The 22,036-nt window shown below is 38.2% G+C and overlaps 1 protein-coding gene and 1 long non-coding RNA gene across 9 annotated transcripts in view; one reads left to right on the forward strand and one right to left on the reverse strand.

The window, feature by feature from the left end:
• Positions 1–21,191, reverse strand: part of CTNNA3 (catenin alpha 3) — a 468,549-nt gene extending 447,358 nt beyond the window's left edge. For 2 of the 8 annotated variants that reach the window (XM_084526472.1, XM_084526476.1), the window contains exons 1-3: positions 13,165–13,468; positions 6,688–6,794; positions 470–662 (exon numbers count right to left, since the gene is read on the reverse strand). In XM_084526472.1, the coding sequence (XP_084382598.1) occupies positions 470–662; positions 6,688–6,794; positions 13,165–13,189 (325 nt within the window). In that variant the 5' untranslated portion in view covers positions 13,190–13,468. Of the gene's footprint in view, positions 1–469; positions 663–6,687; positions 6,795–13,164; positions 13,510–17,681; positions 17,806–20,973 lie in introns of those variants that run through there. The other 6 variants (XM_084526473.1, XM_084526474.1, XM_084526475.1 and 3 more) reach the window with 6 other exon arrangements.
• Positions 21,192–21,301: 110 nt separating this feature from the next.
• LOC311439410 overlaps positions 21,302–22,036 on the forward strand; it is a 28,254-nt gene continuing 27,519 nt past the window's right edge. The window contains exon 1 of the long non-coding RNA XR_014694709.1: positions 21,302–21,394. This is a non-coding gene — a long non-coding RNA (uncharacterized lncRNA). The remainder of the gene's footprint in view (positions 21,395–22,036) is intronic.

Here is a 22,036-nt window from a genome sequence, read left to right on the forward strand (position 1 = left end):
CATTCTCCTACCTCCTACTGAAGTCTCAAAATGTAACTCCAAACAATCCTATTGCATCTTCCTTAATGAAATCCTTACTACTGCATCCAAGAGGGAATGTCTTTATTAAAAAAAAAAAAAAGTTTCCTTCTGAAAAGGCCATGATCTCTGATTCAGGAAAACCATTCTTTTCAAGAAAAGCACGGAAGTATGCATCAACTTAAACTTGTGCTTAACAGCGAATAAAATTGACAAGGGGGATCCTACCTTCATTAGAAAAAAATTAAAACTGGCAATACTGCCATTGATATCAGTGTTTTTTCATGGTAAGGTCCAATTTGTATGTTTTACCTCGTGACCAGGGGTATTTACAGTTCAGACACTGCACACAAGGACGTTCGTCACAGATATCCCAGCTTCATTTTGATATCAAATTTGCTTCGGTGAACTGATTCCTTATGGTGCCAAAGTTATTTATCATAACACTTACTCTCTTTTTGGACATCAGCCAGCGCTGCATGAAGTTCCTCTTTAAAGACAATCGCTTCCTTGGCAATTTTTTCCCCTTTGTCCAACAGATTCCAAGTGGCTTCTTCCACGGAAGCTAACAAGACACGAGCCCTTTTGGAACGTCCCTTTTTCTTACTGGAAGGATTCTGGGGACAGTTCACTAGTGTTGTAACCTACGTTTAAAAGAAACAAAAAGACAATAGTAGTTTAAGTTCTATAACAAGTAAATTTATATTGTTTTCAAATTTTAAAAATATCATAGCTTAGAATAAACAATAGGATTTCCCCTGCTTCAGATAGGGGCAGGCAAGCCCAGTATGCATACTGAGAATGTGCAAAATTATCAAGTTTGACAGAACACTTAATATGCTTCATCTTTATGTTCTTTCTCTAAGATCAAAGCAAACACAATGGAAATATCATTGTCATATTAGTCCTGCTGTAAACTCCTGACACAACTTATTATAGAAGTTTCCTCATGGTATAAAAATTACTACTGCTATTTAAGGAGGCTTCAGCCAAGCAGGCATCAATTTTGCATCTTCCCACACTTCCCTCTTCAGTCTCAAAATGCTTTCTCTCCTTACAGACAAAGGCTGCAGTGGCCAAAACTCAACACTTTAGAATTCTGAGGAGCTTTCAGCATTAGAATTATAAAAAATTTTAACCAGAACACAGATTACTTGTCTAAATTAGTGTGTTTTTTTTTTTTTTTTTTAACAATGCTCTTTAACATCCATAAAGAAGTTATTTTTATATAGCATCCCACTCCACATTCCTCGCCATCTCAGTCCAACCTCCACACACCAGTAGAATGTTTCTAACAAACTATTCTCTGAGGCATTGCTTGAGCTGCCAGCAATATGGGCACGCTCCTAGAAGATTTTTAAAGAAAAGTGTTATACAGATATCTCAAGACATGCTTTGTTTTCAGTTCACTAGGCATCCTTCTATTCTGTGCCAGATCATGGACGGCGTCATAAGAAGTACAGAGCTAGTCCTGGAACTCAGTGAACACATTTTGTATGTATAAATTGCTTACTTTTATTAAATGGCATTCCAGTCATCCTAAATCAGTCCACTTCTTTGCACAGTAAGGGAATTGACAACAACATTGTACAAGGAAAGCAAAAGCTGCATGGGAATTTCAGTCCATCCTGTGGTTTGAGCTTGTCTATGGAATAGTGCTACCTTCACACCTCTATGAGGGGAAGATCCAGTGCCCTCACTCACCTTTAGATCTCCTGTGAATCCACGCACGCTCGTCCTTTTCATCGATCTGCACTTTCATAAGTAAATGACAAACCTTTCTCTGGGAAGCATTTCTATGAAGCCAGCTTTGAAAGAAAAAAGCCTTGACCCTTATTTCATTCATGTAAAAACTGGGGATAGAGAATTAGAACCAGCCACTTAACATCAGCTGCTATGGCATATCCAAAGGAAAAAAGCAACATAAATTATATTTATACTGGGTCGTATTATTAAAAAGGATTTGGGTGTTCTTCCACTCAGCCACAAAAGAAAGTAAATGCAAGTATTTATTGCACATAAACCAGCCAGATGGTAGAGAATATATTGGTAATAACAAATATCTTAAAAAAGAACACTATGGCATTATTTCTGGAGCATTTAGCATGGCTTCAGTGATGATAGTCTAAAGAGCCAGTTTATAAACTGACACCTCCAACAAGAATGACAGAAAAGTTTAAAAACATGCTGCCCCCAAAACATATCAAGTAAAAGATGCCTTTTAAATGCCTTAAGACCCTTCATCTTCAGCATCACTGCCAGGAAAAATCAGAAGCTAAAATATGATTTCCATGGAAAACAGCCCAATGCTATTTGAGAGAAGCAGCTTGTGATCTCGAATGCGAGTTAAAATTTGACAGGTAGCTCTTGGCTGATGGCAGTTAATACAAAAAAATTCAGTTCACCAACACAAAACCCCAATGAGGAATGCAAAGACTTTATGCTGATCTTACACAAAGAACTGAACTACACAGCAGCTAATAAAGCATGTTCTTCTGAGCCACTGTCCACACAGGTTGCACACCAGTAGCAGAATATGCCATCAAAATTACAGCATTGTGAGAAAAAAAGGAAAAGAAAAAAAAAGTGAACCATACCCCATTCATCCTGCTCATGCCCAACTGTATTTCCAACTGTATTCCCAAATGCTAACCATCCTTTGAGTCTTAAGTTTGAAAATAAATAACAGTGCTGCCCATACAAAGAAATACTGGTTAATCCCTTTAGCTGCGCCTAAAGTAAACTCACCATACATGGAACTAAAATGAGCCTATCACTTGTGTGAGCAGCCAAACTTTTATCAGTATGGATGACATCAGAATAAATGTCTTTTTACTTGCTTATTTTTCATCATTAATAGAATTGATCCTAAACTGTGTGTTTATATGTAGCCTGCAAGACATACCTCTCTAACAGCCATAAACTTTCCTTAGCTTGTATATATGCACGGAATATAAATATATGGAAAAGTTCTTACAAGACTTGCTTAATTATACATGTACATACAACATATATTAAGTGTGTACACACACAAATACAGAGAGAACTCCTCTGATAAACACTCCAAGTGGCTCATTGGTAGTTTACAAGACTTGCAACAACTGCACAGCAGAGGTAGTTACGAAGCATTTTCTCCGCCAATTAGTGAAGTCCTATTAATCTTATCCAGACATTTCTTTCATAATTTTTACTTGTATGTAAATTCAAAAGAAAATAAGCCCAATGCTACTTTGCCATGTGCCATGGTTTTGTCTAAGACAGACTTAATTTTCTTTGTAGAGGCTCACGCAATGCTGTGTTTTTAGATCTTTGATGAAAGTGTTGGTGGTAACACACTGATGTTTTCAGTTGTTGCAGAGCAGCATTTGCACAGACCAAGGACTTTTCCGCTTCTTGTGCTGCCCTGCCACCAAGGAGGCTGAGGTTGCAGCAGAAACCAGGAGGGGACGCAGCCAGGACAGGCAATCCAAACTGGCCAAAGGGATGTCCCATACTATATGGCATCATCCTCAGCCACAGAAGCTGGGATAAAGGAGGAGGAAGGGGAAAACATTCTGAGTGATGGCATTTGTCCTCACAAGAAACCCTCATAAGGCCTGCTTTGCTGGAGTGGCTGAACATCTGCCTGCTGATGGAAGTAGTGAATCAGCTCCTTGTTTTTGGTTGTTTGCGCACACAGCTTTTGCTCTACCTACCGTCTATCTCAACCCCCAAGTTCTCGCATCTTTAGCTTTCTGATTCTCTCTCCCGTCCCACTTGGGGAACATGAATGAACAGCTCACTCTGTGTGGTACTTAGCTGCCTGCTGGGGTTAAACCACAACACTGTGGAAGCAATTGATACCTGAACATAACTACTATCACTTTGCTAATTTTACTACTCAAGGACTAAACAGATTTCATTCTGAGGATGAGATAGAAAATATTTTCCATTACATTATTTTATTAGTAAGTCTAACACAAGCATGACAGTTATTAGATATTAGGTATGATAATGAAAATTCTTTATGATCTACCTATTGCTTCACAACTGCTTCCTCCATTGAAGGATACATCTCTGATAGAAGCCCAAAATTCAAAAAAGACTGTTTGTCTAACCATGTTCCAAATGTACATCAAAGCAGCCGTCAGCCAAATTTTGAGAGCGTTCATTTTTTTATGTGCTGGTGCATTTACCAGAAAACCTCCTCAGAGACCTGTATTTAAAAGTCTTCCTTTCAAACCTGCTGTCCCCAAAACACCTGGAAAAAAATAAAAGCCTTGGACAAAGAGAACCCTTTGTGATCACCGCTGTCAACTGCAGACTGCAAGGAAGAGATGGAATCCAGCCAAGTCATCTCTAAAGTGACTTCCACACAGGCTTACTTGCTTTTATTTCCTCCTATATTGATGCCATTAACCAAATGATTGTCCTAAGACTTAATGTAATTGGAGCATCATACAATTCCACAATCTTTTTCCTAACACAGCTTCACAAGACTCCTAAATAAATCAGAATCCGAATCTCTAAAGTTATCTGTGTTCAAAGCAGCAGCTGCTAAGTGAATCAGGCTGGAGTACCTGAGTACTCTTGTGCTATCTGTAACAGGTATGATTCTTTTTAATCATGGATAAGTTTTCATTTATTACCTGCCCAGCACCTTAATCATCCTTCAGCAAATGTTAGTTCATCTCTGCTCTTGCATTTTCAACTTAGGTTTACTCCCCCTTCAAAATTGCAAGTTCCCTTTCCACAGTTGTTACAAAACAAAGCAATAATGTTATAGGGAAAAAGTGAAAATTGTATTCTCTGAGCCAAGGGGATTTCCGTTTTTAACACTGAAGCTTTTTATAGACACTTCAGAATATTTATTTTTTAATATATTAGAGGGTTTGTTGTGTTGTTCTGAGACTGTATTTGTTTTATTGTGTTTCTTTGATCCAAAAAAAGCTCAGGCCAAAATATAAATTTCTTCATTTCTTGTAAAAATGCCCAGCGTTGCAGCTGCCTGAGCACAGGCTGACCTAGAAGGACATTAAGAGATGGTTTCAGAACACAGTCTATCAAGACTTGTAAGCCTACCACTCAAACTAAATTTTAAAGTTCATCCACATACAACGGTCCATCTTGACAACATCCCACAAACCACTGAGCTGTTACTGAGGTTTTAAACACTGCCAATCACACCCATACAAAAATAAAAAGGAAGACACAAGAGTAAGAGGCAGCTCAGTTAATAAAAGCTTAAATTGAAGTAACGATAAAAAGAAAAGGTTACTTTCTGAAAAAGAGAATTTTCCAGAAAGAACAATTGAGTAAGGAAGGAAAAGAACATCAAGTCAAAAAAGAAAGAAGAAATTTCAAAGACAATCACGGAAGAAATGGATGAGAGAGATAGGCAATGGCAAATGATTCAAATGAAGAAAATACAGCTTTGGTTAAGAGAAACTTATTTCAATGAATTGTTTGGTTTTTAAAAGAAATTCTTCCTAGGACATCCATTATAAAACATGATCAGCACCTCTTTACTTTTCCTAGTTTTTAGACCATGTAGAGAGCACTTCTAGAATAAAGGAACTTTCTGTCGAACTGCAAATCAACATAATCACACAAAATGTACTCTATATTTTCTTGTCCTTATCTTTCACCTCCATATTCTTCTTCCCTCCAATCATATAATTACATGCTGCCTCTTTGATTATATAATCTGACAGTACCTCTATCTGATCACAACCCTTTGGCAAGCTCAGGGAACCAGCATGCAGAGGACTGGCTCCCAGAACAATGTATGACAGATACCAGAGCAATGTATGACAAGGAGTGCATTCCTGGAATAAAAATTTATCATAAAACAAGGTTGCTGAGTGCAATCAAAAATGCCAATTAATGAGCTGCACAAAAATACTTTTCCTTTAACAGTATTAACCTTAATTAAACAATGATTTAATCTTTTTAAATAGGGAAGCTGCAATTAGAAAAAGAAAAAAAAAAAAAAAAAACAGAAATAACAGAAAAATTGTTAAATACAAATACTTAAATAAACTACACTTCCCCAATTCTTACATGTCTATAAACAGAGGAACAGCCAGATTACAGGATTGAGTCTGGCTTTGCTCTATTTACACAGTCATTCTCCCAGTAAGTTTTTTCTGTTGTTGCTTATTAGCATATACCGTTTAATAAAAAGTTACTGTCTTTAGCAGGCATTACTCAATGAGCTTGGAAACATATAAATAAAACAATCACAAAATTATTTCATAGCCATTATAACTTGAACATCTTCACAACCTGAAGAACTACGAAGCATTCTTTGCATATTACCAAATGAATAAGAGATCTGAATGTGAAGTCACACTTTTTTGTGCCTACCCAAACTGCAGCCAGAGTAATGACTGCCATGTAAATATTCCCTGAGGCACCAGGAAGAAGACAACTAAATAAGCAGTGTACAGCTGTGACAAATAGTTTGATTTGCAACATCTTGGCTAAGCTGAAGGACAGTGATAGTCTTTGTGATATAACTGACTAATTGAATCATGTGCTTCAACATGGTTGCCCTAAGTAAAATGAAAAGGATATTCAAAATAGAAGAGGTCCTTTCTGTTGCTTACCCTGTAACATACTGCCGCAGAGGCCTGAACACACTTAGCAACCCACTTATCTAACTTATTTTCTGCAGTATTAAAATACCTGAATTATCAATGGTTCCAGTAATTTTTCCACTGTAAACGTCTGGATGTGCAGATCCTGAGGGTCAATTTTCAGTTTAACGCTTGGCATTTTTGTTGGTATTTCACCTAGGTACAAAGCAAAAAAATGCAATAAGCAATTATTAGCCACAACAGCTCACTGCCCTCTGTCAGCACCCAGAGACTGCTTGCTGGAGTAGATTTGGCTCCACAACAGGCTTAGGATTTCAAGAGATGCAATTAAGGTTGTTATTACTTGCTTCCTAATTGTGGAAAAAAAATACACAGAAACTTGCACAAACTGAAATAATAGATTTAAAACATGTATAATTGTCTTCTGAGATTTCTAAATTGACTATGTATTAAAAATTACGAGACTAATGCATTAGAAGTCCTTTCAATATAAATTCTCTAGTAATAAATGAAATTGAGCTATAAAGAAAACAATATGTTGCATTATCAAATCTATTGCAAAAATTACATTACTGAATTTATCACAGACGAAAAACACTATTGCTATGTCTACAACACTTATATCTTATTCCACATGTTCAATCACAATGGTCATAATTAACAGTTTGAGAACACACACACAGAGCAGCTCCTAAAAGGCTTGGTAATTAATGACTGGAGTAAGTGAAACATTTAGTTATAAAATAACCTGTAATAGCAAATATTTTTGAAGTGTTAAGGCAGATTAAGTCAAGAAAACCTATAACTGAAGTCAGTAAGATGGAATTAAAGCTAAGTAAGGGCTTTAAAGTGAATCAATCGTTCATTAGGAGCTTGATCCAAAGCCCACTGATGTTAATTTCAGGGTTTTCACTCAGTTCACCACATCCTGGTTGAGGCCCTTAGCTGCAATGAAATGTGCGTGTGCCAGCAAAGAATTATAACCATGCTTTAGTAGGAATGCAACTAATTATTGCTCCAAAATAAAAGACTTAATTTTCCAGCAACTTAGGTTCCCATAAAACATAGCTCTGCAAAGCCATTTTATCCAATAAAGACTTCAAACACACAAGTAATGGATATCTGTCCTTTTTAAGCAGGACTTATTAGAACCATTGATGCTGTATAATAAAGTAATAAGGTAGTTCGACTGTGCAAGCTAAAAAGATGTATTGTCACCTTCTGGTGAACCTAGCATTGATTTAACACAACACTGTAGATTTAAGGTTTCTATACCAAATCGTATAGGAATTGTGCCAAAGTATTTCATAATAGGTATACACATTTCACTTGCAAACAAAGATAGTATGAATGACAATTAAAGCATTAAGGGTAGAGATAAATTAGGTTTTTGCCATTCCCAGTAACGAGTACTAAGTTTAGTGCTTTACCGCTAACTACACAAGATGCAGCTCTAGGTTCCCCACAATTCAGTTGCACACAATGAATTGAAAGTATGCAAAGAACTGATTTTTCAGTTTTAATTCTATTTCCAAGTCAAAAGATATAGAACAAAAACCTGACATGACGTTGACTAGAACTACACTTTTCCTTCCATAGAAATTTGCAGAAAAAGAGAAATGTCAACACTAATCATTTGGCCATATTTTATACACTTAGTTCTTAGACACTCGTAAGAAAAAACGAGGAAGCCAAAATTGCTGGCATCTGTGGTTCTCTTTCTGTCCAAAGAATCAGTAAGTAGACTACTCCCCCAGTTTTAAGAGACTCCAATGCAACTTACCCTTCTGTTTGAAGGGAACTGACCCTGCACACACACCATCATTCACCACTTCAGAAACGCAGATCACTCCTAGTCAAAGGGGCTGCAGCTCTTCTGCTAGCTCAGATTAACGTGTGTATCTCATGGGATAAAGTTGTATGTATGCCAAGAAGGCAAATCCCACCTCTTATTCCCACAACCTCATTGCAGCCATTAGAAACGGATTTGAGCTGGATGACTCAGTATCTACTGTTGATTCTTTTCCACTCAATGTAAAGTACTTACTTATCCACTTAGCTAGGACAGAAACAGGTTAAAATCACAGTGTAGCTGTAGACACTGGTGGCTAAGAAATGCTCCCAGAAAGCAAAACACTGTTTCCATATGTTGTTCAAGTAGTGTTTTCAGTATTTCAGACCAATGAGAACCAGGAAAGGCAGAAGACATCAGAAGTTAAACTCAAAATACAAACAAGCACATTCAACGTAATAAACATCTTACTGGATCAGCATAACAGTCCATCCAGCCCAGTACACGTGTCACGGCCAGGCTACACAGTGAGGACATGCGAGCCTGTCTATTTCCTATAGTTCATTCTTCCCATACATGTCCAGCATCCAGAACTGTTTGAGGGATATCAGAAGGCATATCCCTAACCTATGACCCATTTAAGGATGCACTTTTTATTTATTTGACAGATCTTTTCAAACTTTTACATGGAAAACTGAGAAGATCAAAGTAAAATCTCACATATAATTGTCAAAAATGGTAATATTTAAAAGCCTAATAAATCTAGAGGAAAAAGCACTGACATTAAAAGTTTATGGAGATGGACTCTTTATCAGGAAGTGCAATGATAGCACAAGGGATGATACCTTTAAACTAAAAGAGGGTAGGACTTAGATTAGTTATTCAACTGAAATTCTTTACTGTGAGGGTGGTGATGCACTGACCCAGGTTGGCCAGAGAAACTGTGAATGCCCCATCCCTGGAAGTGTTTAAGGCCAGGCTGGGTGAAGCTTGGAGCAACCTGGTCTGGTGGGAGGGGTCCCTGCCCATGGCAGGGGAGTTAGAACTAATCCCTTCCAACCCAAACCACTACATGATGAGTGAAAAAGGGAGAGCTGGAAGAGAGAAACTCCATATTGAAGGAGCAGTCCACTACACAGAAACAACAGAAACCAAACATTTCCCATCTGACTGGTAACCATCTGGCAACTGATAACACTGGGGACAGAGGCATTATTAATGCTTTGTTTGGTGGCTTACCAGTCCTAGCTCTCTATTGTACCTATTAGTCAACAAACATTTGTTTTGCACTCTATAGTTTATGTCACATTTTCAGTCACCTTATACAGGAGAAGATGCCCACACAAAAGCAACCAGGAAAGACACAGTCATAATTTAAAAGTTGTGGGTTGTGTTTTGTTTTGTTTTTTTCTGGGGCAAATTAATTTTGTTATTCAAATACGATAGCATCATGCATCTGACAGATAAAAACACAACATGGTATACACATACCCTGAGACCAATACTGGAACTGGTTTAGAAAAACACTTACTTGGTTTCAATTATCTGTATTCAGGAAAATATTTCCCAAATGCTTACATTCTAATATTTAGAAGTAACCACTTTCTCCTCAACTCTCCATAGAGTTGACTCTTCATAGAGTCAACTCTCCACAGGTTGTTCCAGAGCATGGGAACAGATTATATAAATTAACACTACTCCTGAAAAACTGTCAGTGAGAGCCAGTCCCCATTAAAAAGTGGGCATAGCTACTTACTTACATGGAAGCATCCAGGTTCTGGCTCCATTAGGAATATTTCAATAACAAAATGGTAACAGGTGAACCAGCAACTAATTGCACCTGGAAACCCTATATGGCAAGCACAAAATTGCTGAAGCCAAAGGCATTGCACTCAGGTAATGCATCTAAGTAGCATCCAGTTTTAATCCATACTAATTATTTCAAGTCCATTGACTCATTTTAATGAAGCTGCAGCCATCTGCAAGTTTTGCTACACACTAAAGCAGGACCTGTGATTCATTCCTAGACTTTCATCCTGTCACAGAACTAGACTTGGTCTCTCAATGAATTGAAATCAACACTGACATTAGGGAACAATTTGACTCATGACTAAAATACTCTGTTCATTTCATCCTTATCACTGCCACAGCCTTGACTATTTGTAAGGAGAGCTAAATTCAGGCAAGAAATAGCGGGCAACTACCTCAGCTGGCATCCTGACAAAGTAATCTTAACAGTATCTGTTTATACTTCTCTTCTGCTAGGACTGCATTTATTGTTTCAAAGCTCAGCTCTTGTTTCTTTGAGTTCTAATTGCAATACAATTTTTGAAAACTGACAATGACTTTCTAAGACTACAAAGCTGTACTGAGAATAAAAATGTAGGTTATGTTTGCACGTTATACTCATTTCTGTAGCTTGTGACTTCACCTTTCAATGTAACAGTTCTTTCAGCTTCACAAATCTGCAGTTAACTATACCACATGTACCCAAACAATAAAATACTTCAAATCACCTTTATCACTCAGTAGCATTCAGTCATAGGAAAGGCTATCTTGAATATGAAATGTTAAAAATACATGTTTTAAAAACAAAGTCATTGTTTAGAATAAAAGTTTTAAAATACCTGCTACACTCCCTGGCTTCTTTATATTGCATTCCTCTTTGATAGTTGTATTTGCATTCCTATTTAATAGCTGTTTAATGTGTCTCTTCCATAATACACCAGTAGTGCACACACTTTTGGTTGATAATGCAGTACTGGCACACAGAGTGTACGTCATTTCTGTGCCTACCTGTCAGCACACTGGTACAGCCCATATAACAAAGAAGCATCCACACTGATGGAAAGTTTTTTTGCTGCATTCGCCATTGAGTAAAAAGGTCATTTAATTCAATAAAAGACTCTCGTCCAAATTCTACAGGATTGCATCAAAACAAACCATATCCTTAAAAATAAGTCTTTTCTTGCTATATGCAATTCATGAATTTAGTGGTCCTCTACATTACTACAATCAATCTCCCTTCTACTCACACCAAAAAAGTTTGTTTTAAATATGATATTGCTGGTTCACAACCCTCATCTTTGACATGATTTTCGCAAGCCTCCCAGAATATGGGTACTTTTTGAAATCCATCATAACAGTTGCAAATACATTATATTGATTCTGTTGTGAATTCTTTCTGGGCAAGACATGCATCAGTTGCAAGGAGACAAGTAAGAACTGGATATAGACATCATTTCATGCTTCTACTGATATTTGAAGAAACCACAAGATGATTGCCAGGTTATTTTTTCTACACATACAGTCATGCTTTAAGTTTGTAGAGACTTCAAGTCACTGGTAAAAGGGTATTAACAGCTGCTCTCCTCAAAATTCAGAAGTTATACCTTTGCTGCTTGCAGCAAGAGCTGCCCCCTTTTCTCTCAGGGCATCTTCCTACACTACAGATCACCTCTGACGGTCAGACCTTTCATAAAATTTGGCAGATTAAGTACAGTTTAATTATAGTCACTTCCTCTTACTAAAGATCATTCTGCTCCAGCATCCTACCACTGAACAGTCTCAAATTTGCAGTGTTACAAATCCAATTGCATTTTTGAGGATCAGAAAAATCTCCACATGCTTTGACTTTACCTTCTGTGTTTTTAGATTGTTAAACTATAACATGTTGCCTAACATAGGCATTTTTATTCTTTGCTCCAGTCCTCACTCTGCTGGTTTTTCAACTCAACAATGGCTCTTTTTTTTTTTCCTTGCCTTGAGGCAGGCTCATAAATTATCATTTGCCATTGATTTTCAGTTAAAGTTGCTTTCTGGAAATTTTCATTATATTCTAAGGTATAATCTACTTAAAAGGCTCAATTCCTGATTCTAGTTGTTCCTCTCCCTACAATTCTAATGCTTCCTTTAAGCAGACAAAATAGGAAAATAAACTTGCAAGCAAATGCAGTGGAGAGTGCAAACTTTATATTGACACTCTGACCATGTATCTTTAACTTATCAATCTCTTTGTTAGTGTTATTTATCATATTAGTAAATCAGTATTTGATTATTTTTTTTATATATATTATACTATGAGACAGAAAGAAAAATATGCAGGCAGTAAAGACCATTCTGGGGCTTTTTCTGACATTTCCACTTAGAAAGTAAACTTCTGACCTTCCACAACTTCTTCATATAGCAATGAAATTTTGGTGCATAACACACAGATGATTAATTTTTTTTTGAAATATATAGCTACTCCCATATTATATGCCCTCTAACTACAGCACAGATCTTGACTGTAAGATATTTTGGTAAAAGCCTGCTATAACCTCACACTTGGTTACATTAACCTTTACAGTAGGCAATTTCAGCACTGTAGACCAACAGCTCTTACAACACTTAGGATGTTAAGCATGTGTCACAAGATACAGTTCTGTCTCTGAAGAGCCAGAAAAGGAACCACCTGCACACTTCTACAAGTGCTGCAAACTTAAAACAAGAATTTTGTCTTGTCAGCAGAGGCATCCAAACTGAAAATGCCAAGTGTTCTGGTGTAAGAAAAAAAGACACTCTAAAGACAAGTGAAAATTTATATCAACCTGCAACATAACGTGAACGTAGACATAGTCTGAAAACTGCAGGTAATAAGTAAACTGTACACAGGCATAGATGAACTAGTCAGTGTCAGAAGGCAGAGCCAAAGATATTCTGCAAGTTAGGAAAAGTTAACTTTAGAACCCATTTCCTGCTAAGTCATTAGAAAACTAATAGCACATCACTCACCTATCCTAGAATACAAACGGTCCATATTCAGAACTAAAGCAACTGCCTATTAAATATCCTTGTGTTAGGAGCTTCAGTGCAACTGTCTGGCTCACTATTTGGCTTCTGAGGCATCTGCAAGGGACTGCCTGACAAGCAATCCAGTGTATTTCAGGATGACTGACGGGACACAGCGGCTGCTGAAGGGGTGGCAGGGGGATGGGCATCCTTAAAGCTATATTCGAGTGCAGAGACATGAGAAAAAAAGAAAAAGGTTAAAAACCCTTTTAATAAAAACAAATTTGAACAATTACATGACATGAAACATGCCATTACTCATACATCTGGTGCTTATTTCTCACGATTTTCAGCATGGTTATTGTTTCCCCATATATTTTGGTTGTATGCCAACTTCTGTCTCAAGGCAATGACTCAGACTTTCGAACTGGACAGCAAAAGGATTCATAAGGCTCTTATCCAGTCACTTGGCACCAATTTTGTTTTCTTTCCCCCCCCGTTGCATGTTACTCAACACCGGCATACAATATATTATCCTATCAATTTCATAAAATGCATGGGCCTATAGGGTAGATAAGTATTTGTGACCAAGATACACGTGCATAGCACACCTGTGGATTTCTAAGACATGATGCATTGCTGAGAGTATTTAAAAGAATGCTTTGTCTTTAATTCATATTTATTATGTAATAGCTCCATCAATTGGTGAAAACACCCTTTTTTAAATTTGTAACCATTTTTTTCTAAAGAGTAAGGTATAGGAAGAACAAATCAGCAGCAACAAAAACAGTGGCTGTATTTTTACTTAATCCTCTAGCTGATGCATGAAAAAAGATACTCAGAAACACAGGAATTTTCTGTTAAAATGTACTAGTTTTGTTTGCAAAATAATAGCATGGACTTTCCTGTTTTAATGCCTGCTGTACTTCAAGAGCCAGACCATGCACTGGAATGGAACAATACTTCTAACACCGTGGGAGAACATCATTCATTTAACACTGGGGAAAATCCTTAATGCACCTGGCAAATCAGATTTCCATATAAAGCTGTCAGGTTACACCCTAACTACTTCAGATTGTCATTTCTTATCATTAGCAACAGGAAAAACATCTGCTAAAGCAAAGGCAGCACAAACAAAAAAATAGCCAGAGAACTGAAGAAGGTGGCAAGAATTGACTAACTGAAGGCTACTAACAGTCTTTGCATTTAGAGGTACATTTACAATGAAGTAGCCAAAAGATATTTTTAATGCTGAGGGTAAAAAAATAAATAAAGAGTATTTATTCTAAACTTTTTTCACCCCTCTGTATTTCATTCTTTTTAATCCTTTGGCCAACTTTAACCACATCTGAAAAACAGATGGAATTCCAATGGACACAACATTTCTACCAAATTTTTCAACATTGTTCTCAGCATAAATAACTAGAGATTATCACACATCATCCCTTAAAATGAATCTACCAAGAAAAAGAACGCAGTATTAGCCTAGTTCTTACTGGATACAGAAGATTCCACGTGGTGAGGAACAGCTTGTGACTGAACTAATGGTGTGAAAAGCTTCAGTTAAGGTTTATAGAAAAAAATGTTTGAGATGGGGAACACGTTATACCTCAGTCGGAGAACATGTCTCTTGCAAAATGTCTGACATCTTGTGAGATACCAGGTTATGATTTTTCCCAGGACTGTAACATTCTGGATGTACTCACTTTTCCTTGAGAAACAGTCATGCCTACTTTTCATATCGTGCATTCCATCAAGCACTTTTGCATGTAGAGGTCATCTTTCAGTACTTAAGTCAAGCAAAGAGAATCCCCAAGAAGTTATTTGCTTATGACCATACAGGATGCCAGTGGCAAAATCAGGGATGCAATCCCTAGTCACTAGAGCACCTTACTCCCACTTTAACTGTGGCCAGTAAAACAGGCTCAAGAGTAAAAAAAACATTTCTGACCACAATTTGTAATATGAATCTAAAGAATATAATTTCTTCTTCGATACTCAGGTCAAAGGTATTCAGATACTATTATTTCTTATTCTTAGTAACATCAGCTAACACATTCTTCTCCCTTAAATATACTATCAAAATTACTGCCTTGGGTGAATGCACTCTCTCTCTCACAGCCAGTTGCAACACACTGACGAGTTCTAGGAGACATTCCAGCAGAGGTGTGAATCCTATGGTCTGACCAGCTGCAGAGCAGTTGGCTTTGCACTAGCATGCCAGACTCAACCATGTGTCATGCCAGACACTTCAACCAACAACTATCCAGAAATGTGTGCTATGGTCCCGAGTCTACAGCCTCAGCAAGGAAAACCTCCTCCACTGAGGTATCACTAGAGAGACCTGCAGGTCTCACAGTGTTGCAATTTTATTAGCAGTAAACTAAATAATTCCCCTGATACCACTGAAATTCTAGAGGATATACACCACTGAGAACAGAATCAAAACACTCCTTCTTGGTTCATAGATACTGTAACAATCCTATATTCGTAACACTTCCCTCCAAGGTACATTTTTCCAGGAACTGAATTTTTGTCTCAGAACTACAGTTGTAATGTTTAAAATACCTAAACAGTATTTACTTCGGAAAAAAAGGCAGCATGACATCAAATGGCACTATTTCATTCAAAAAGAGAAGGTTTTCATGAATATTTTACGAAAAGAATACAGAGTGGGTCTGAAAAAAAGGATATATATATATATGTATGTATGTACTTTACATATGAACAAACCTCTGGGCTATTTTCATTGCATGCACTTTGACCCTCGAACAAGCACCCCTTTCTCTTTAAGTGGCTTCCAGTTCCTCCATGGATGGCTATCCTGTGCTGGTAATGATAGGTTAAGAAGGTTTGGCTTCAAGCCCTCCCCTCTGTTATCACTCTTAAAGTGTTTCTATCTCTATTCAGAACCAGAGCCTGTTCAAATAAAGTTCAAGTTGACCTTCCCCTAAAAATAGGATATTGTTCAGCTCATGGGAGAAAAAAACACATCACTAAACAACAATTTCCACAATGCACTACTGTAAGATTTAATGTTTTTCCTGTTAAGTGTAGCTCCTCCATTTATCCTTTTTGTTATTTGTTGGGGGTTATCTACTGCAACATTTATAATGTTTTGTGTAACAGATGTTTATTTCTTACTCCATTGCAATGAGTTAAAAGATGCTTTTCCCTGTCTTTTTAGGGTTGCTAATTTTCAAAAGAGAATGTTTCATACCCAAGTGTTACCCATGATGCCTCGCCATCATGTACCATTTTATGCAACTATTTTCAAATTACTATAATCCATAAAGATTTGCATTCTTCATCTTCTTCAGCAACCCAAACAGTTTAATTTTCTCCCTGCTGCTTCCTGACATCCAGGAATCAACCTCAAAAATAACAGTAGCACATAAAACCACTGTTTTTTAGGCATGCGTTCATTTTGAGAAATACATGGAAAAAAAAGAGAAACCACACCATTTTGGATGCCTGCAAGCAGCTAGCTCATCAGGAAGCACCTACAAAGGTGTTAACTAAAAAAAATGGGGATAAAGAAACGGTATTTAAACAAAACGATATGCGTGTACAGACCTGTGATTTTAAGACACACGTATTCATTCTTCTGGTGGGGCTCCTGGCACAGCAAGGCACCTTATTTCCTCTATTAACTCCAACAACAATTTTCAAATCAAAGAGTGGCTCAGAAGAGAAACCCTACTCACCTGATGCACTGTTTCTGGTGAAACAGCTTCAAAACTATTGATTAGCGATAATTCTGCCCCTTTTGACTCCTACACTCATTCTAATACAATGGGCATTTGATGAAGAATAACCCCATAAAAATTGTTTTAAAATAAATTAATTTCCTAATACCAACCAATTAGGAATAGGAGAGAAGAGCAACAATTCATTACATACTTTTTCTAAATGCTGATCACCAGGCTTAATTCTTTGCTGTTTTAAGTCTTTGGGGGCTTTACTAGGTCTGCACATACCTCACATCTTTAATAAGAACCCAAATACACTTTACATAACTGAAAACAGTCTTGGTATACATATTACACCTCACTTAGAAACCAGTATCTATTATATCTTAATAACAAATAATTGTATAAAATTGCCCTGTATTTTCAACCGTAGGTGATAAATGTACATTTACATAAACCTTCCTAACATTATAAGCAAAATTCCAAGTACAAGGAAGTAAGTAAATCTTTGATACAGTAACAGCATTCACACAACATTTTATCTTTCCTTTAACAATATTCTGATATTGTTTTCCTATTTGGAAAATAAACCTACCCACTGGACACCTTTGGCTACTGGCTTGAGGTGGCAGTATCATCATTTTGAGTATTTAGAACATGAAAAAAAAAAAATCATGTTCATAAGTTTTTTTCTAGGAAGCATGTTCAGAAAACTCATCCTTTCTCATCCTTTTAACTCAGGCCTCAAAGTGATCATTTAATGACTAGTTTAACTCAAAGCCTCATGTTCCTTCACTACATGGAAAATTCATTTCTTTTTAATCTTACCTTTCAAATCAAGACTCTAAGACAAGATCCCAGAAACAGCTCAGTGAAGAACTCCTCTTGATGGTGCTTGACTTTAGAGGCACAGAGAGAGTGAGACAGCAAATGACTGCCTGCCCTTCCTTGCCTACAAAAAAAGCAGGAGGGGAAGAGTCAGAACAGGGAGGAGAGTATCCATTTGGGACCTCCTCCCAAGCTGTATGTTCCTGACATTACTGACAACTTGTTACTGAAAACAGTGCTTAAAAAAAGCCCAGTCTCATTATTAGTCTTGGAATGTGGTCTGTCACTAAGCTTTTAGACATTCAATCAGATGCCATTGAAGCCAACAGTAAAGCCCCCTCAGAAATCAGTGAGTTTGAGGTTGAACATGGGAGGGCAAAATGGAAGAATGAAAGCAAAGGCCATTACTATGAAACTCAGGTCAAATACAGTTCCAATGTACATACCGGGAACTTTCACACAAAACACGATTTACATGAGTTTTCATTTACCTTTGTATCACAAAACACTCAGAATGCATTTCCACATGAATAAAACCACATTTATAGTATTTTCCACCAAGGTAGCCATTGAAAACAGGTACAGTGAAGTTTTGCTAAATAAGAATTATAGCAGATTTGAGAAACTCATACTGCATTATACAGAAATATGCATGTTCCAAAAAGAAAAAAAAAAAAAAAAAAAAGAAGGAAGTTTAAAAAGGGCAGAAACTATTCAATGCTTCTCTTAATTCTGCAGAAAAAAAACATCTATTCTACTGCTTAAGATTTTAATGGTTTTGTTCAGGTTTTCAGACAGTACAGGTTGTGTAAGGCTGAATTTTCTTTTTGGAAAATTTCAGCCAAAACGGTTTGGTTATTTTTAGTTGTTTTGGAGGTGAAAAGGGCACAGACATCCTGAAGGCTGAGGTAATCTGACACCACCTGAAGAATACTGGAGGCACTCAACTGCATGAAAAAAAAAAAGAGAAACCAGAGGAACAATGAGTACAGATTGTGATTATTCACAGGTGAGGAAAACACAAGACTGGGACAGACATTAAGAGACAGTACTGAGACAGTTGGAGGGGATGAAACAAGATCTATCTATTGGACTCTGTCATGCAACAGCCAACTGACTTCAGTAGCACCTTCTGCACTTAAAATCTGCACAGAACATTTAAAAGTCAGGTAAAGGTGATATTGTATACAGAACATTTCTTCCCCCCTGCAACAGCTTCAAACATTATTCATAGAAACAAAGGAAACTTTTCTACATGAAAAAGTCTTTTTCCAGATTCTTTATTATGGGGAAACGGACCTGGTACTGTTATATTAAACTTACTATTTCATTTGTAATTCCTTCCCTTCAGAATTTTAAGAATCGACCTGGAAAGATAATTCTTTCTTTGGTCAGCTCCAACTCATGACTTTCAAAGGCATGAACAACAACAGCCACAGAAGAGAGCAGCTACACTAATTAAGATTCAACTTCCTGAGCACCGTGTCAAAACTGTGATGCAAACCAAGCTTAAATACTACTAATTGCTGTTAATCAAAACAGATTTTCTCAGAATTTCTAAATTCTTATTTACTACATAAACATTATAGAAAGTTAAGTTTTTTGAAACAAAAAAGCAAGTCATTTAATTGCAAGATTCAAAATAGGCAAGTTAAATCTATCTAGATATTCACTATACTTTTGAATCTTTTTAACTGCACCAGTACTTTTTTTCCAGAAGTCAGTAACGATGTTGGTGAACAGAGATCCTCCCTATTTTAATAATTACATGAGTAAGAGTTGAAGGAAGTAACAGTTTTACTTCATGTTCTTTGTCCTGCCATTTGCATTGTATCATGTGGAATGGAATTCAGTTGACTTTGTTAGCGTTTAAAATGGCACAAGATGCTTAAGACATTTATCTCACAAGCACCCAGTATGCCGCGGGTCTGCCATAGACCTCAAACATGAATGCCAGGGCTGAACATGAGGATGCTGTAAGAGACCAAAAGCATCTAACGTGGCTGTACACACCCACTAATGGGTGATGGTGAAGATGGTGAAGGGCCTAGAGGGGAAGACATAAGAGGAGCGGCTGATGTCACTTGGCCTGTTCAGCCTGGAGAAGAGGAGGCTAAGGGGAGACCTCATCATGGTCTACAGCTTCCTCACAAGGGGGAGTGGAGGGGAAGGTGCCGATCTGTTCTCTTCAGTCACCAGTGACAGGACCAGCAGGAATGGTGTCAAGCTGAGGCAGGGGAGGTTTAGGCTGGACATCAGGAAGAGGTTCTTCACTGAAAGGGTTCTCGCACGCTGTAACAGGGTCCCCAGGGAAGCAGTCACTGCACCAAGACTGTTGGAGTTTAAGAAGTGTTTGGACTGTGCATGTAGTCACACGGCCTAAATTTCTGGGTAGACCTGTGTTGTGCCAGGAGTTGGACTCATTGATCCTTATGTATCCCTTCCAACTCAGGATATTCTATGAATAATCATTCTCAAGTTGCCTTTGCCTCAACAAATCCTCCAAGAAAGTTACTGCTATAAGGATTTTTCACTAGATCTTGCATTTCACTGGTTAAGAACAGAACGCTTCTGTAGCCAGCACGTGTTATTACAAGTAAGCATCACCAATTTTGAAGTATATATCTAAAAATATTTTAACAGCATGAATTACTGTAAACCACTATATATGATACCCTACTTTTTCACCTTGGCTGTCTTCCAGATTTCCATAACAGCCTTCTTGTAAAAGAGGCTTGCCTGAGCCTCTTTAATGTACAGTATCTATTAATGATTTTTAGTTTATTTCATAACTTTTACACCCTACTGAATTTAATCCTCAGAATTGTACACCTAGGTTATCTTTCAGTAATTTCTCTGGTTTTAATCTCTTGTTCTGTGAAATTTTACTTGTCAATGCAATCTAATGGCATCCAAACAGAAAAACAGATCATCACCACTTCAATAGCAGTCATTTCACTGTGAAAACTCCACTAAACATATCATGAAATAAAATTTGGAGTTTGCTCCTTTTTCTGTACTTCATTTACTGTAAACATGGTGTATGTTTAGATATGTGGCTCCCTCAGAGCTCCATTTCCTCTTCAGTAAGGGATAAAATTCACATATATCATCTTCGCACCCAAGAGCCTTCCGAGATTATATATGAAAGGGTCTGTCTGAACCAAAGCCCATTAAAGATGCACTCACCTATGCCCTAATGTGCCCAGCTCCCTCTTCCCCCCTCACTCACCCCTTGCCCCCAGCCCTCATCCTCCTCCACAGAAGGCTGCAGGTGCCCATGCCCCATTACCTGAGGTGGGCAGCACCTCCCCCCGCACCCCCCACAGGACGGACGAAGAGGGGAGTACGGGGAGAAAGGGGGAAACTCCCTGCCATCCTCCTCCTCTTCCTCACTCAGCTCTATCTCGCACGCAAACCGGAGCAGAACGACGACAAAGCTCGCTGCAACCACAGAGGCGAGGACGGGAACGTTCGACGAAGCGCTGCTGCCCTGTGAGGGAACAGCTCTGCGCACGGCCCCACCCCAACGGCTCCCCGCACCCGCCGCCACAGCCCACAGCTCTGCGCACGGCCCCACCCCAACGGCTCCCCGCACCCGCCGCCACAGCCCACAGCTCTGCACACGGCCCCGCCCCAACGGCTGTGCACGCGCCCGGCATGTGGTGCTCTGAGGAGCCTCCTCCCCGCCGTCGCGGTTTGCCCGCTGACAGGTAATTTTCTGAGGGAATGTCCCTCGCGTAACTTGCCCACCACTCGCCAAATTGCTGTTTCATTAAAAAAAAAGCTTCTATTTTAAAGCCCTGAGAGAAATAGCTTTTGTGCCGCAGCATGTTTGCAAAGGGTGCCCACCAAGAAAGCTATTACCTGAGGGAGCTTGTGGGAAGACCTGGGGCTGCAGCAGTGCAAAATTAAACTTCCATGAACAGATGCCACTATGGGCAACTCAGTCAGATTCATTTCCTCATGGTAGCTGTTGAGAATTGAACATGTAAACATGCATGAAGCCTATTTGCATTGTTGTTTGTTTGTTTGTTTTATGGTCAAATGTTATGTTGCTGTTTGTGTAACACTCCTGACAGAGGATTTTGTCAGGTGGTAGGTTTTTCTCTCTGTTTTACAAGTTGTCATATTTTTTCTCTTTGGTTCACAAGGTTCTGCTTTTACATACTCTGATATAGGACATTCTGGATAGGATTTCACAGCTTCAATAGAAGCTAGACCTTACCAGACCCAGCCCTTCTGGCAAAGTACATTGGACCTTTTAATTAATCTCAGATCATGGAACAAGGTATCCGTGTCTGCAGTGGGTGGACGCAATTTGTGGTGCATCCCAGACTGGGTTCCCAGTCACC

The sequence above is a fragment of the Aythya ferina genome, assembly GCF_964211825.1.
Source record: "Aythya ferina genome assembly, chromosome: 7".
In the NCBI taxonomy this organism is placed as follows: Eukaryota; Metazoa; Chordata; class Aves; order Anseriformes; family Anatidae; genus Aythya; species Aythya ferina.